This window comes from Sylvia atricapilla, chromosome 5 (genome assembly GCF_009819655.1).
Source record: "Sylvia atricapilla isolate bSylAtr1 chromosome 5, bSylAtr1.pri, whole genome shotgun sequence".
NCBI classification, from domain to species: Eukaryota; Metazoa; Chordata; class Aves; order Passeriformes; family Sylviidae; genus Sylvia; species Sylvia atricapilla.
The window spans coordinates 1,762,873-1,780,696 of NC_089144.1; the positions used below are offsets into that span (position 1 = coordinate 1,762,873).

At 38.4% G+C, this 17,824-nt stretch overlaps 1 protein-coding gene across 1 annotated transcript in view; it reads right to left on the bottom strand.

Moving 5' to 3' along the window:
* The window catches only part of CADPS2 (calcium dependent secretion activator 2), a 269,361-nt gene that overhangs the window by 170,621 nt on the left and 80,916 nt on the right, over nucleotides 1-17,824 (bottom strand). The window contains exon 3 of the mRNA XM_066318926.1: nucleotides 1,796-2,128. Within this exon, the coding sequence (XP_066175023.1) occupies nucleotides 1,796-2,128 (333 nt within the window). The remainder of the gene's footprint in view (nucleotides 1-1,795; nucleotides 2,129-17,824) is intronic.

A 17,824-nucleotide genomic window follows, 5' to 3' on the forward strand; every position in this document is an offset into this window, starting at 1 on the left:
AGGTTTTTACTTTTGCAAGTGAAAAATAAGAAAAGACAACCATTCCATGCTCATGTACCATGTTAGAAGATGAAATAAAGCCCCTAGGATGTTTCAGTGTCTCTATGGCTTACGGATCAAGAATTTGAGACAGAAAATTGTTGATATTTGCCAAACAGTTTGGGTCCATCAAATTTGATACAGATACGAACCAAAATAAAGATGCCTTTAAGTATACAATAACCTAGTGGATGTATCATCAAAACCACTTCTAGACTAAGGCAACAATTTTCTTGTTTAATTGTTCAAAGTTCTACAGGGCACACTTTTTTCTGTTCCTCTAGCCCAATGCAGACTAACAGCAGATTTTGACCACCCAGAGCAATGTAAAAAGCAAGATTTAGCAATCACCAGATACCAGAGGAGAGAGAAATCCACACTGAGTTTCTACTTGACAGAAAAATAGTGTTTTTTTCATATTTTTAGATAATGAAACAAGTTGCCCAGAAGCTTTGCAGAGTCTGCTGTCTTCATTCTTAGGAGTTTTAAGACTTGCCTGGAAAAGCCTCAGTAATTTTGTCTGTTCTCACAGCTCAACCTGCTTTTAAGATGACTCTGTTTTGAAGAGGAAGCTGGACTGAATGACCTCCTGAGGACTTACCCAAACTGCCTCCCATGCCTTTATGTTCCACTGTACACAAAACCCTCCCCAAATTAGAGCAGAATTATTTCCCTAGATTTCAATGCTTCTTCATCACCGACCCACATATCCCAGAGGCTGAGTGATTTACAGGAATGTGAACTTAAGAGGCCAAAGGAAAAAAGAGGGGACAAACAGGAAAAAAAAGAAGGCATACTTTCTTTTAATTCAAAACCCTGCTCATAATCTGATGCAGCAGAGTGTTACACACTGCAGAAGTTTCGATCATGTAACAGATACATGATTTCATGCTACACTAACACATATAATTTGTTCCTATATTCAGATGGCCTGTAACTACAAACCAGCCTTCAGCATAATGCACGAAAAACATTTTATCTGTGATCTGGTTGACTATTTCATAGACAGTGTAAGAAGCTGTGTGATCCCAGTTTAAATGCTTCATCTATGCTGGTTGGTTGTGAGACTTCCACAATACCTTCTTTTTCATCAGGTTTTTCCTCCTTAAGCAACTGTTAATTTACACTCCCATCACTATGAATACTAGTTAATACAATGTATTTTTGCAAACCAACTATATTACTGATTAGTGAGATATTATACACATAAATATGACTGTTGAATGGACTCAGTAGTTTACAGGAAAAAATCATTTATCCAACAAAACAACAATGCAGAAATGTGAGAAATGTGAAAATCAGCTTTGTAGAGGATGCTTGAATGGTTATTTATGGTTATTTAGTTCTAACACGTGAACCTTTCAGACACTGGATGTTCACCAGGAGCCTGAATCACCTGTCATCAATTAATGGCAGCAAATTTCTTTTAAAGATTAACACACAGGCTCAGGAATGTATGCGCATGCATATGTAACATATCAGAGGGTGTGCAGATACGTGACACACGGCACATTGCTCAGAATCACTCAAACTGTGTGAGCTGTGACACAAAATGACCATAGACTCTGCACACCCTTCATCCAAGTGCCCAGCAGCAATCAGATCATGCAGATTCCTTGCTGAGCAGTCTCATCTCCCTGGACTGCAGAGATGCACCTTAAATTGAAGGATTCTACCCACAAGGAGGAAGCACTGGACTTGCTGGCAGAGGGGAGATATTCTGGACACGACAAAACCAAAGGACACCAATACTTACTTGGCAGGCATTATAAATCAACTGGTGCTCCAATTTTTTGATCCCTAGAATCTGCTGGAACATTTCATAAAGCTGCTCCTTGCTCAGAATCAGCTCTGACACAGCGCTTAAGGCCATTCTGTTTGGCTGTTTGCAAAAGTCCTCTTCTCCCCTGTAAATGGCATCGTATTTGGCCAGCCAAGAACTTAACACTGTCTCTTTGCTCAATCCATCAATTTCCGGCAAACTTCGGACTCTCTTTTCGATGTTTTTCTTAAAAACATCTCTAAAGTCACTTGCAGAACATCCTCCACTGTGGACCATTCTTGCAACCCGGTCACTCTTGAGAAATACCTTTTAAAAGGAGAGGAAGGAAAAGAAAAGAAACAGTTAGGCACGGACACAAACACGAAACAATCCCTGTGTAAGGGAATATAAGCTAGTATTTTGCTTCTACACAAGATGGCTTTAGATTAAAAGAGGTATACAGGCCAAGTTTGTTGTGTTTTTCATAAAGAAACAAGTGACCACATTGAAACCAAGCTTCTGCATGGGAAAAAGTACTTAAACTAAGTAGTTTTCAAAGTATTTATGCATAAATTTACAATAGCTAGACTAGATGAACTTTGAATTAATAGGAGCTAATTTACAATTTATCCACAATGAGACAGAAATGCAGGAGGACAAAAAGCAAAAAAGAAAAAAAAAACCCAACCCTGAAAAACTAATGAAACACCACAATCAATATTAATTGAGAACACAGACTTGAAGACTCAGAGCTCTTTCTACTACTGTAGATACAATACTGGAGACAAAATAAGGGACTCTTTACGTAAAATCACCAAAGACCAAGATAAAAAAGCCCCTCCCAACTACTCATACTCCAAGATACGACAAGGCAAATTTACAACAACAAACCAACTGAATCACCTCCAGCATTCTGTAGAGACTTTCCAGTGCTCGAAAATGGTTGGTTTTTTTTAGAAAAGCCTTGGCAAGGTTGATCTTTCCAGACACTGTATATGGCCTGCACATAGCTCATTCATAGTACCAAGGTTTATGAAATTGTTTCTCTACCAGAGGCAACCAAGAAAACTTTGGTGGTGCACCAATTTGGTGGTTGCACGATTAGCTGTGCAAACGCTGGGTGTGTGCCGTGGGCAGGCATTAAAACTGGATATTAAAAAGGATAACCCAGGGAGAACCACCCTGGTTTCTGCAGCTGAGGGAAATGAATCAAGGCCCTCCACTGGGCATGGTTCAGCTGCTGGGGGCATCTTGGGTGCCACACCAACATCCCAAGCACGGCTGAAATGTGAGGAACAGATGGGAAACCACAAAGCTGGAACAGAACCATCACCTTTGTGACTGTCTGCTCTCTTCAGCCAGATGTGTGAGCTGGGAATTCAGCATGCTTTTTTAGATAGTCATTAAAGTCACCAAGAGCCATAGCAAATCATGTATGATTTTTGTGAATGGAGAAGATGGCAAGTAGAACTCTGACTCCAGGTGCTGCCTCGTGTTAGAAGATGGTGTACCTAACAGCCAGCCTAAAATACTAATGTGCTTCACTTCCAAAATACACAAAAGTGGGGTAGCAGAGGAGCTGAAAAGCTGATCAGATGCAAACAGACTGAGAAAAATTAATTTTAAAATTTTTATTGCTTTTCAATGCACGTTCTCTTGTAGCGTATTTTAAAATTGGCCTACTTAAAAAATGTATTTTTCAACAGATATCCTAATCGATATCATTAAGAAATGCTGGAGATTAAACCTAAAAGTATTTGCCCAAAGAGATTATTTAAAACAACCCAAACACCAATATATGCTAATCACGTTATGCTCTAGCTGTACCACCATACATTTCCTTTTATTTCAACACAATTATCTAAGGTTAAATTCTTACCCATAATGGGACGTGACATAGTTACTGTCAATTAATGCTTAAATTAATTTCCTCAAAAGGGCACACAAATATTGAATCTCATTTCAAAACAATGTCAGAAATTCCATTTAGCAATAAAACATCAACACAGACACGTACAAGGATATTAAGTCTTCCCTTGTTTTAACAGTCTGCAATTACAAATGATTCATTCCTCTAACAGCTTCACTGGTTAAAAAAAAAAAAATTACTTCAAACTTATTTCAGCTACTTTGCACAGTTCATAAACAATATTTACTCTTCCATCACATTAGCCTGAATACTCAATGAGAGAAAGCAGATGCAGAAGACAGTGGGAAATTAAGAATATTTATAGAACACTTCCCACCCAAAATACCATATTCAGGCAGGATTAAACAATCTGACATATTGCTAATAAAAATGGACCAGTCTTGTAGAAAAAAAAAAAAAACCCAAAACAAAACCAACAGAAAGAAAACCCCAACTCCAAACCTGCAAAATACACACTGTAAGAACATCAGCACACCATTCACCTTTCATTGCCTTCTCTCAGTCTTTTATTCCAAATGATTAATCCTGAAGGAAAGGGATGTAAAGCTGCTAGTGCTGTCCTTGATTTATGACCCACACTAATTCAAAATTCATTTGTGATTCTGAAGTTGATTTTCCAAGAGACTTTTTTTTCAGGAAAAACCCATTCCATTTTTTAACCACTTAACCATGGAAGGGAAGCACTATTATAACACTTGGTGCACGTAATATTCACAAAATAATGGCATTCTCATGGTGGACAAAGAACAAGTATGTGCAAAAAGAAAATACAAGCTGAATGTGCCCTTGGCTCTAAAATGTTCTCTTCTAATGTGTTTTGGGTCACAAACTGTATTTTTATTAAATTTTCAAAGAATTATTCCAAGGTAATTCTTCTTTGAGATACAATGGATATAGAAGGGAATTACTCAAGTTATAAACCCAAGGTGGGAATAACAGAGTATGAAAAACACGGTTTGTTCTGCAAAGGAATCCACTGGACCTAAAGCTCTTACTGTACTACTCCTATTTAAGTGGAAATTTACCTTTTTTTTTCCTGAGGGGGAAAAAAAAAAGTAACATCATCTTTAAAATGAACTGCTTGCATTTCAGATAATTAAAAAGCAATAATAACATTTTAACAGAACTACTTCATATGCAAGGCTTTGTTTGCAATAGCAAACCATAAGAGAATAGAAATTCTATTAGGAATGTATCAAATATGTCACAAATTTAAAACACTAAGGTGCATTAAAAAGCTATTAAGTCTCATTAATCCTGTTCCTGACAGACATAATGGTACATTCCACGTGGAATGTAAAATCCTTTGCTTCAGTTAGACTTCTTGAGATTCATCTGCTTGGTTTCAGAGCTTTCAAAGATTATATGAGCAGCAAAATCAGCCCCATGAGGAAAAACATTTCTATTGATATTTATCTTTAAAGCAAAATACTAATTAAGTACATTCACTAAATCTCTGGTTCTTACTGCCTTCATTCCTGCATTTCAATTGATCATTAGACTTAGCTCTAATTAAATAATCATTCAAAACTGTACAATGTTAAAATGTTATCTCAAGTCTCTCAACACCAGGGGGAACCTGAGAAGAAAAATATTAGGAGGTTTGAGTGTAAAATATAAAATACCAGAAGAAGTTATTGTGGGCACAAAGAAATCTAATTCTCCATGGAACTAGATGTGGCAAATCAGCCAAATCTCTTGGAAACCCACACATTATTCAGAAATAATTTGACTAGACTCAAAGTTTTTAGTGAAGCATTTCCTGTCACTACCAGCGTTTCCCAACTTCCTCAAAGACATGCTGGATTGACATTATTGCCACCCAGCATCTGAACTTCTAGTACATTCCTAGTTTATTGAATCCACAAATCCACATCAACTGTCCATGTTACTCACTGCTAACAAATTATCCAACACTAGAAAGGAATGCCCTATTAACACATAAAATGCATTCTGGAGAAAACAGTTCAGATACAGGTTTCAGTGGGCCATATATATCCACTTGGAGGAACTTTTTCAATTCATGTTATTTAGAGTCCTCCAAAATGCTTTGGACTGAACCACATCTTCAGTTTCTCATGGATGAAGTTCAACTCATTCAAAGGTGAGATAACATGTCTTTAAAAATCCCCAATAACAACTGTAATCTACTGAAGCACTGTTTAAATTAACTTTTTTTTCCAATTATTATACATACTCAATTTTGTCTACTGCAAATGCTGGTAAAAAAGCTTAATTCAAAACAGTCTTTAGCATTAGATAATTACATTTAAAGTATATTTTTGTTTAAAGATGAAAAAACATTATTTATGCCTACAACTTAAGAAAACGTTCAAAATATTATTGAAAGAACTGATTTTCACTTCTAGAGCACACACCCCTTAAATAACTTTTCTATTTACTGGACATCATAGCAAATTTAACTAATTATATAATTAGGCAACACAAACACGATTATCTTATTCTCTACTCTAAAGCTTAAAAAAGAAAATTCAAGTAAATTGTGCAGGTGGAGCACAAGAGTGATCTCTCAGCCTTTGAAAACTTCTTGCATCTGGTCTCAGCACACCAACATTGTCCTCCTCTTTAAGCCATGCAGCACTTGGATCTTCTTTTGCCATTTTCCACAAGAGCCACTAGAGACTTTTCTTCATTTTTGATGGTTGCTTCTGTTCCTGCTGCTTTGAGGAGATCACATTTACACTTTAGACATGTCCTATGTCTTAAAGCATCATCTGTCATGGAAAATATGGCGGCAGCTCAAAATGCACATTACATCTTTGGGACAGCAAACTTCTAGACACGCTAGACACCACCTGAATCAGCTTATTACCTTTATTACAATACATATTTCAAGCTGCATAACAGCTTTTTTAACTTCTGGCATTCTGGATGCAATTCCGTGCCTGTTCCATGGGTGTGTGATGGGTGCACTCAGCCACACGACCAAACCAGCAGCAGCTTGGCACAGGCTCCAGTGGAGGGCATGGCCTGGGCCACAGCTTGGCCAAAAACTCCTCTAGTTCCCATCAGAACACCCTTTGTGGGTGTTCTCTGAAAACCCACCAAGGAGCGGAGGGACCCAAGTGAGCTCCAGTGCCTTGGAACACTGATCAGCAATTCAACATGAACAGCAGGTGGCTTTGCCAAGACCAGTTTATCAAGAAACAAGGAAGGCTGTGGGTACAAGAAATCCCACACGTTCCTCTCCCACTGCACATGATTTCACTAAAAGCCAGCCACTGTGTTCCATGTACATGATAAATGAGTTTTCTTTGAACCCTCCCAGCCAAACAGCCTGGCTGCACGTCAGGGATCTTCCCTTCCCCTGAGCCCCTCAAGGCTGAGACCCTTCACAGATCTTTGGTAAGAGACTGAAATTGTGAGTGACCTTGTAGTAGGATGACTTTGACTTCTGCCTCGGTGGCTTTACTTTATGTTTGGAATCCCTGTTCAAACAACTGTGCTGCAGAGTAACAGTGAACGTTGACACTGAGCCCTGTTAAATCACACTTTCACAGCACCATATTAAAAATGCTTTTGCTAGTGCCTCTCACAAGGCTTCTGTAAGAAATCTAAATCACCCATCCGTGACAATATGGAATAAAAACCAGAGCCATTGCTAAGAGGCCTTTAGATAATAGGTCTGTTACCAGGAGTTCTTCTTCTTCCTTCCATCACTAGGATTATTTTTATGCCATTCTGAATTAAACATAAAACGATCATTTCTTCCAGACTACCAACCAAAGCTGTAACAGGGATCTCTGCATGATGCAGACCATGAAGGAAATGCCTCATTACCCACACTTGAGCATTCCTAAGTGATTGCATCAACTGCTCCAACTGATGCTGCACATTATTTTACCTGTGAAAGTCCGTGATATCCTTCTAATTAGGACTCTGCAGGTCTCAGTTGGCCTCCTGAAGCTTGCTAAGGAGCTGCAAGAACTACAACGTGGCCATTGGGCTAGCACCACCAATCCGAACACATTCTTTAACGGTGACATTCTTCCAAAGACTCCACCAGAAGCTGACAATTTTTTTACAATTGTAAATATCTTGCTGCAAGAGGACCAAGCATTGCCCTCCTACAGCAGCACAGTGACTGGTGGCTTTAGTCAGACTGTAGGGAGTTAACTGCCTCCATCTCCAGTGTGTTTATTCAGGACAGTGAACTGTGATGTTTGGGGCACCCTTAAAACACGCTCCAGTTCAAATAAAACCTTTTCGTATAAGGAAAAAAGACTGTCATGTATAAGGCTTAAAGATATTTCTCTTTGGAGATGGTTATTTTTTTCAGAAGTACCCTATCACCCAGACACAGATACACAGCTGTGAAGAGCAACGTTTTGTTCATACGGATGTCTTCTTGTTTTAAAGGAATTTTCTTCCCCTTTAATTTACCAGAAGCAAAGCTGGAATTATATTAAGATTAATGGCAACTATGTCATATCAGAAATTGTCAATTAAAAAAAAAAAAGGAACAGAAGTGCCTCTTTGATCAAGATTGAACAAGGGCAAAAAGGACTTCGATGGAACTCCAAGGAATATTTAAGTCTATGAAAGCTTTTCAGGTTTCTGATTTCTGATGTGTTCTGTTCTCAAGCTCCTGCTGTGCTCTGTAAAATTACCAGAACTCTTGAGTTTATGATATACAGAATAATTTTTTTGAAAAAGACAGCAATTTTCCAGGGGCTAAATTGAGCTATAAAATTTTGGCAAAAGACAGTAGTTCTCCTCCTGCAAACTAAAAGGGAATCGAAACAAGTTTCTTATTTAAAAACTGCATGTAACATGCATCATTATGTTGTGCATCAAGAAGCATTACTTGAGGCAAAACCCAGCATAAGACATTTACTGTGAAATATTAAATAGCCCCAATGCAGCTACTGCAGCAGCTCTTCAAAGCTCATTAGCAGCACAAGAATGAAGGCTGATTCCTAGTAGCAGTTAACATATATCACCACCAGGGCTGAATGCTGCTACACCTTGGAGCTGCAGGAAAAAAAAAAAAAAACACTGCTTCAGGTATGATGTTCTCACTGCACTTGAACAGTCTTGAAAGAAAGAAAAAAAAAAAAAAAAACTCAAAAAATTATTAAGTTGATGTTTAGATTAGTTCAACTAAGCACATTACAAAAACAAGATCATTTTGTGTCAAGAATAAATAGTTAATGTAGTAGCATCATCTGTCCAAGAGTAATATTAATTATTTTTATGCTCCTTGAATAAAATCACTACATTGGCCACTGAAATTGCATTTATATTGAAGAAGACATTAATAGTTATCAATGTATTTTAGTAGCTACTTCTAATAACTCTTGGGTGCTGAACAAGAGTGGAAATGGAGCTAGTTAATGAGATTTGCTCAGTATTTTGAAATCAGAAGCACTTTTCACATTTTTAGAAAAAAAAAGTAAATTAGGCATTACTTGCAGGTCTTCTTCCTCCCTTGTTCTCCTTCATGCTCTAGAAATATCCTCCAGGCACTATTTTGATTTTTTTTACAATGGAAGATAAGAGCTAAAGGATCCTATTTTTACATCTGTGTAAGTCTTCAGAACAGAGTCCTCACCTCCAGGTTAAAAAAAAAAAAAAACCACACCAAAAAAACCTGATAAAAGATACTGATATTTTAAGAAATCACAGTTATACCCTACTGTGATTACTCTGCTTCACAATTTCCATCATTACTTTGTTAATGAAAGGTTACTTCTCTTAGAAGTATACATCGTACAGTTTTCCCTAATTTTGAGGGGGTGAGAAATCTGAAAAAAAAAAAAATAAAAATAAATTGGCTAACAGTGAGGTTGTGGGGTTTTTTTTATTTGTTTTTAAAACCTCTTTAGAGCAGCACACTACATTAAGGTGAAAAAAAGGAAATAAATTAAAATTAATAAACCATCATCATCCAAAGAGGCATAATCATTTAAATTTTTATATATATATAAATATCTACTGCCCTTCCTGAGCACATTTAAGCTATGATTTCTTCTTATTAAGATTAATGGTTCAGAAATCACCACAAGTTGAAATCTTCAGGTGATTTATTTTGCTTTCTTCAGCTCTTTTGGGCACTAGAGCTGCACTCTGAACATCTATCACAGCTTAGCAACCAGCTATCTGTAAAAAAAAAAAAAAAAAAAAAAAAAAAAAATCCACCAAAACTCAACTCCTGAAAATTAAAATGTGTGCTACTGCTGCAGGGGTACACGCTTGTAAGCATCCCCAACACTGTGCACTGGGATTTGTTTGTTGCCAGCTTTTTCAAAATGCAGTGTCTGGCCAAATTGCTGCTCCTGATGGCAGCACATTCCACAGAGTCACAAACTGCAATGTTCCTGCCTTGGGCATAAGAACAAACAGAGGTACAGTGACAATCACCATAAAAAAATCCACCAAATGTTTCCCCCAGCAGCAGTGTTTTCTCCTGGATTCGTTTAATAAAGTTAACCATCTGGCCTCCTGAAACAGGTAAATCCAGCCTCCTTTCACTGCTGACAACAGCAAGAACAGTTTTTGGACCCCAGTGAGGCGTGGCACAGAGATTGCTGCCTACACGGGATGGGGATGGATTACTTTTGCTGTGCCTCCACTTGGCACAGGCATGGTGATCTTCACTTTAACACAAGTTTCCCCTTTGCCCAAGCCCCACTGCTCAGGCTGAAGCATGTTAGGGGATTCTGTGCACCATGGTTCTGCCCCTCAGGTGGTACCAGATCCAGCAGAAGTTGTCCTCCAAATATCCCCTGGATGAATTCCCTCCTGAGTGACTTTGCTCACAATTTTAGATCTCTTTCAGAAAACTTTCACATCATTTTAGATCTCTTCAGGCTAATCCACTGCCACATATTCAACTCTAGCAGCCACAAAGATGCAAATCTCCCCAGAGATGATGCTCATGCTAGATCATGCATGAGGGTAATAATCACACGGAAGCAATTACCAAAAATGACTTCTCAACTTCCAGTTGTCTATGCCAGGGAGAAGTATGATAAATAGGTAAAAAACAGCAGAAACAGAAACACAACATATTTAAAAATGTTGTGATGCTTGGTTTGTTGAAACGTAAGAAGCAGCCAGCTGTTAAAAGAATTTATAATTCTTTTATAAAAGAATTTATAATTCTTTTATAATTCTTTTATAATTCTTTGTCCAGTAATGGCATGGGAAATCTGATGCCCTGCTGGGGAGAAAACACTATTCCTTTCTGTATACAGATTTTCTCCTGGCTAGGATAATGTACAAATGCTGTAGGCAATGCCATGAGGTCTGAAATCACACCTATATGTTCAACTCATCATTCCTATTTCACTGTGGAAATAATGCATATGTCACTGGAGACTGGGCTTTTCTATCCTGGTATCTATCTCCTGATAAAAAAAAAAAAAACAACTCTATTATCCCTGTGGATGTTTCTCAAGACCTTTAGATATAGGAGAAAGAACAGATCACACACAGTGGATCTAGAATAAATCATGAAGTTCAATAGTTCCACAGCAGAAATGGTACTTAGACTGTCAGGGGAAGATGTTAATCAGCATCCCAGCAAGAAAGAGAAGTTTTCAGTATCTTTTTAATATATTGACTGATATAGATGGTAAGCACGAGGAGAAGTATATTTTATATTGGGCAATACACAATTCCAAGGGAGGGAGAAGAGTTTCATGCTTTGACAAACACATTTGTTTCCTTCCAAGTTAAATGCAGGGCTTATCTTGTCACCAAGCCAGGTAAGTCACCAGCAAGCTTTCTTCTGCTACTTTCCCAATTTATTCAAGAATTGGCAATTAAAGCAGACATGAAACTGCTTCAGCAGGGAAATGCGAAGCAGAAATTTGGAATTTCTTCCTTCACTGTGTAGGGTTTCAACACGTGTCCTTGGTTATACCCATCACCATCTACCTGACAAAGAAGCAATTTGCAAAGCCTCTTTTTACCAAAACGCATTTCCTTTGTTAGTAAAGTGGAATTTAATGAAGCATTAGGAGCTGATCAGCACATTGCTTCCAGAGTTTCTTTCCTCTTCGTTAAGAGGTGTCCACTGCAAAGCTCCAGGTTTTGACAATGTCAAAGGGTCTGTTTTAAAGAGCATAAGACTGAAAAAGGTTTTTAAATTGAATTTATAACACAGCATGCCTTGGTGATGTCACTTAAGCTTATTTATCTATTTCACAATCAACAGATGAGGACTAGTTTATACAAAGCTACCTCTGGTACCTGCAAACTTGAGAAAAACACTCATCTGCTTAAAATCAGTAACTCGTATCTTCATTTGCCTTGCTAAAGACTTCCTCAATTCTCTTTTTTTGGTGTTTACTCAGTGCTGTATAACTCACAAGAAGTCCCAGCACTTTATCTCTTATGATAGTGATACATCTTAACCTCAATGTTACTAAATATAAAATCCAATTTCTTGCATTAACTGTGAGAAAAATGGAAGTAAATGGGCAAGTACAATAAAGAAGGGAAAACAGTCCTTCACTTCTCTAAATTTTCCTCTGGAGTCACTTGTGGCTCTAGTTTTCATTCCACTTGACTGAAAGTGGATGTTATGTAAGTGACAGTTTTCATCATTGGCATTGCACTGGGTTCATTTTGTCAGAGATGGAAAGAATTGGTTATTTCACTTCCCTCTTACCATTACTGTGCCTCTGCATTAACCATTTTCACCTGAGTATAGATTAATAGCTTTTAGTGTGAATGAGCACACTACTATATCTCTATTTTTAAATACCAGGCACTCTGCAGTCAGAGCAGGTCTGCTGAGATCCTTTCATTTCTATACCCCACCCCACCCTAAATACTTTCATGCAAAGTGAGGACACTGTTTCAGTAAATATATGTATTTTTTTTTACTGTTCAATGCCACTTTTTCATTTCCACTTTATATATTCTGCCACTGCAGCTGAATGCTCAAAAAGGACACGAGCAAATAGAAATTGCCAAAAAGAAAAAGCCACCTGAAATGTTGTCTCATAACATTTTTGTTTTCTGTTTCAGCGAAGAAGTGCCAGCAAACTGACAACTTCAGCAAATAACCTGCCACTTTTATTTCCCTGTAATTATTAAATTACTAATTACTAAAACTAATTAGTTTTAGTGGCTTATTTTTCTGGTGCAGTAGAAGGGGCACTGTTGGGTGGGGACAAAGATGAAAGCACTGACTTGGCTCTGTGGCCTAAGGAAACTGGAAAAGACCTGACACATCATAAGCACTGCAAAACTGGGTAGTCACTGGAAAACAAAGACAAGAATAGACCTTCTTAAGCCTCTGAAGGCTAATTCATGATGTCCTACCTATCAATAATACAGTATATCAATATAGGACCTTTCTCCTACTGTGATCCCCAGGATGCAACAATGGACATGGGAAAACACAGCCGCTTTCCACCTAAGAAAAAGACTTTTTGCATCCTGTGAAGGGTGACACAGTTTTAACAGAATTCTTGAAAATTAGACATGCAGAAGTGACAGAGCAAAAGATCTGTGAGAAAGAATCACAGCTGTGCACTTCACATCCCCAAAGGCAAATAAGAAAGGCTGTTTGCACCCACCACCTCCTGCACGACCCAATAGCTGCTTAAAAACTACTTTAAAATAGTTTAAAAAAAACTGCCATCATTACTATCATAAGGGAAGTAAGAACAAACAGGCTGAACAGGAGGAAAGAAGATGACAACTGCCACAGGTAATTAAAAGTGTTTGACTGGAGTCAAGTAAATAAAGAGATGCAAACTAGAGGATTAAAGGAGTCCAAACTGTCCTACAACAGTCCATGTTTAGTTATGCAATTCATTCATTTTAGATCCCTTTCCATGTGCTGGGCAAGGTTAAACTGCTCCAGAGGACAACCCAGAACTCTTAATGCAGGCTCTGCTTTGAAGCACTGCCCAGAGGAGCCTCTCGTGCCACAAAGAGGACAGAGAAGCTTGCAAAGATTCCTTGTCCAGAGTGTCCCACAAAACACCCCAAGGCAAGTGGTGTGGATGCCTTCCAGAAGTTCTGAACAGTCACACCAGCAGACCTGGAATCATCTGGGGAGAAACAGGATGGAACAGCACAGTTGAGTTTAATTCCAGGCTGATGGGACAGCCAATACTGGTTTTGTGATGGGAATGTGTTTGGTGTTACAAAAACTGCTTCCTTGCCTCTCCCAAAATACAACCAGAACTTCAAAGTGTTTCTGTTTTAAGAGGAAGATATGAACAATGGAATGTGAGTGCAAATGCAGGCAGGGACAATGCATCATGCAAATGGGAGTGCTTGGGGAATTGTTTGTTCTGTCTTTGCACTCAGAATGCATTATTATTTGTGGGGACATTTCTCAACAGCAACACCATCTCATCACTCATCAGAACGCATTTCTGCTCCAGAAAGTTATAGAGGGTATATCTATAGGGCTGGCAAACACTAAGGCATTGGCATGTAGGATTTAGCTGCTAACTGCAGTCTAACAAATATCTTTATTCCAACACGACTTTCTTAAAACAACCAGACTTCATAATAAATACATTCCCTCTCTCCCTCTTTATTAAGTGTAATCTTTTTGTGTCAAAAAACCAATATTACATTTTCCTTGATGAATTTTTCACAAGGGTCATCAGTTCATGGTGTTGGCAGGAAAGTTATAACACACACAAAAAAAAAAGCTTCAAAATGCATTCTAAATCTTAAATCCTTCCTTAGATTTAATAATCACCCAGCTGGCTGCACTTCAGACAGCAATGCTTCAATGGGAAGATTAATGAACAGTTGGTCTGCAGTTTAATCCCTCTAGATTTCAGCCTGCAGAATACAAACTTTTACAAGTTGGACTATTTTTATACATTCCAATTATATGTCAAGGTCCAAATAGCTTTAATGGTAACATTGAGGTTTCTTAGTCGCAGTTTGCTCTTTCTTTAGAGTAATTAAGTTTTAGAAAATATTAATTCACCACACTTCTATGTTCTTTAGACCATTTTAGAGATTACCTTTCAAGACATCATCTCAAGTCAGAAACACTTTCAATTTCTTACGTATTTATTTTCTACAATCATCAAATATTTTGCCTTGCAAAATTCTATGGCAAAGATTTACCTTAATTTTATTTTGCATCTTAGATTCACCTTAAGACACAAAGAAGTGAGCAGTAAGTTCTTCTCTACAGCCACAGCATCCAGTTATTGCCTCACAGGAGCAGCTGCTGCCTGTCAAATTCACACTGCCCTGACCTCCATGGTGTCCACACTGCTCAGGTAATGCCTGAAGTCCAAAGTAATGCCAGGGTGAGGGAAGAAAATTTGCACCCAGCCTGGGATAAAGGGTGTTGTGGTTTTGAAAACAAACCAAGTGAGAGGCTCTAAGTCAGAAATAAAATTTAATGAGAAGAAAAGGAAAATAAAATAGAATAAAATAAAATAAATACAAAAAGAAAAACCACTGACAGAGTCAGAATACAACCTGATCGGGGTGATGGAAACAGTCCAGACGAGGTGGTCTTCCTGAAACAGAAATCTTGTAGAAAGGTCTGGTAGCTCCGGTCCTCTGGGAATCCAGTGAGTGAGGGCTGCTTCTACTGTCCCAAATCTCAGCTTATCTCCAGGTGAGAATGCTTGGCTCCTCCCCCTGGGCGGGGCATCTCCCAATGGGATGATGAGTCATGGAAGAGAGCCTTGATGGCCCATTAAAGAGAGAGATAACTCCAGAGGGAGTTATCTGTGAGTCATGGCAAGGCATTGATGGGCCATGGACTGAAGATGGTGATAGAATACATCCTAAATTACAACCCAGGACAAAGGGGAAGACATTGTCCACGTGCCTTTATTCTCCTCCCTCAGCATTCCCAGAACCACGGCTTCCCTCTCCTAGGCTTCCAGAGAGAGCTGCTGATACGAGCAGGACAACCTATGAGACTTGATTTGCAATTAATGGGGCAGCCTGAGACTATTATAGCCAGAGGAACCTCTTTCCTAGAGATAACTGTGGATGTGTACACCAAGGGACAAAACCTAGATATCTACCCAGTGTCATTCAAGATCCTACAGAGTTTTGTTGGACAGTTACACAAGGAAGCAGGGAAAAAATTTTCTCAGAGGTCCTACAATTGAGGACTCCTCCCAAAAGAGAACCCCAAAGTCCTCAACTTTTTTTTTTGCTTCACAGCTCCCAGCAACAAGTGCAGTGTGGAGAACTGAGGATGGAGAAAGAAATAAGGAACACAATACCACCATGATGCTGAAAAGTTCTCCTTCAGTTTGTGCCCAGTCTGGTTTCAAATTCACCCAAAAATGACTTCACCTCTCTTTTTTTTTTTTTTCTCTAATTATAGGCACCAGTTTCAATAAACTAGAAAGGTACAGGAACATAAGATAATTTTTTAGCTTTGTCTCTTACGTGACAATAGTGCCTATATTCCAAAATGTTTTCAAGCTGAGCCAGTCAAGAGCTTTGGCAAGAAATGCAAATGGTTTGTAAGTCAAATGTAATAAGCAAACAAGCAAAGACAGCTCTACTTACACCAAGATTAAGTTATTTGGTTATTGTGACCAGCCTATCAAGTCAACAGCACAATGCATTTTTAATACCCAGAGAGAAGACCAAACATCTCTTGTCACCCAAAAGGCTGAATCCTGAACACTGCAAAGCCAAAGTCTCATCTCAAATTCTCCTCATTTTAGTCTTTGTGCTGTTATTCCACTCAATTTCTAGTCGTAATTCCACTAATGCATAAGACTTTTCATTTTTATTACAGCTTCTTTTAGACTATTCTCAAAACACATTTCCCATTTACTTATCTAAGAAGCAGACTTACACTGATCTAAGTACTTTTTATAAAAAAGTAACTCAATTTTGCATCAGGCTATTTGGAAACATTTGCACTATTCATCTGCCAACTTCTGAAACACATTACTCATACCAAGAGCCTTCTGTCATCTTCTAACACAGATTTTCTAATTTGATGGTCCAAAGAGCCCAGAATAATCCCTAAATGTTTTTTATTTTAATCATAAATTTTATGACAGCCAGAAACAACCTCCTTATCATGGTCACCTCTACAAATGACTGCACCTTTCAACATACTTATTATTACTGACAGGTTAATTTCCTGTGGAATTTGCATATTTATCATGATCACTATTTAAATACTGAAAAAACCCCAGTTATAATAGAAGCAATAAGCGTGTACTTGGAATTTATATCGTGGTGTCATTTCAGAATTCATGGCTCCATTCAGTGAAATAATTCAGATTATCTCACCCTCACACTAGGAATTGAGCCCATAAAACATGGAACAGGCAAAAGGCTAGGGAATTTGAACATGTAAGGGGTAAAGATGAAGAAAAGGAAAAAAAAAACTATAACAAGAAACACACAACTGGAAGGTAAGTCTAATAGCTGCTGCAGTCACAAAGTCAGTACGTCCAACAAGACAAAAAAAGTGAACTCTTATTTTCAAGTGAAGAGAAAAGAGTTCTTACAAGATTGTCAGATTAGAACCACAAAGCCCAAAGGAAAAAAAAAAAAAAAAAGAACAAAAACCAAAACAAAACAAAACAAAAAAGTGTGCAGCAGCTCTGCCACATCCCAGAGCCCGTGCTCATGGAGCAGCCACATTTAGGGAGATGCACACATCTCTGAGAGCAGATTCCAGAACGCTGCCTTGGCATGACCTGGAGCTGCCCTCACTCTCACTCAGCACACCCAACTGGCTCTGTCATGCCTTCACATGCTGACAGAGCCAAGCTCAACATCTCAGCTTATTATACATTCTGGCGGGTTGCACTTGTAATCTGTCTGCATTTTAAATGATACCAAAAGACTTTGGAGCTTCCAGGCACAGAGCAAGGTTCAGCATCAAGGTGGATGGCATTGGCAGGGGAACCATCACAGGGGCAGCTCATGAACATATGGTCAAAAGGCAGGAAAAACTTCACTGTCAGGCACAAGCTTTGATCTTTCGGGACAACTGACATCAAGAATGAAAAAAGCCACTTCTAGATTTGAAAAAAAAAAACTAAATTAAGAGGTAAAAACCGGCAGTTATGTCTCAATGCCAGCACTGAAATTTGACCAGATTTTAGCTTCACTTCAAATAAAGGCTCATGCTA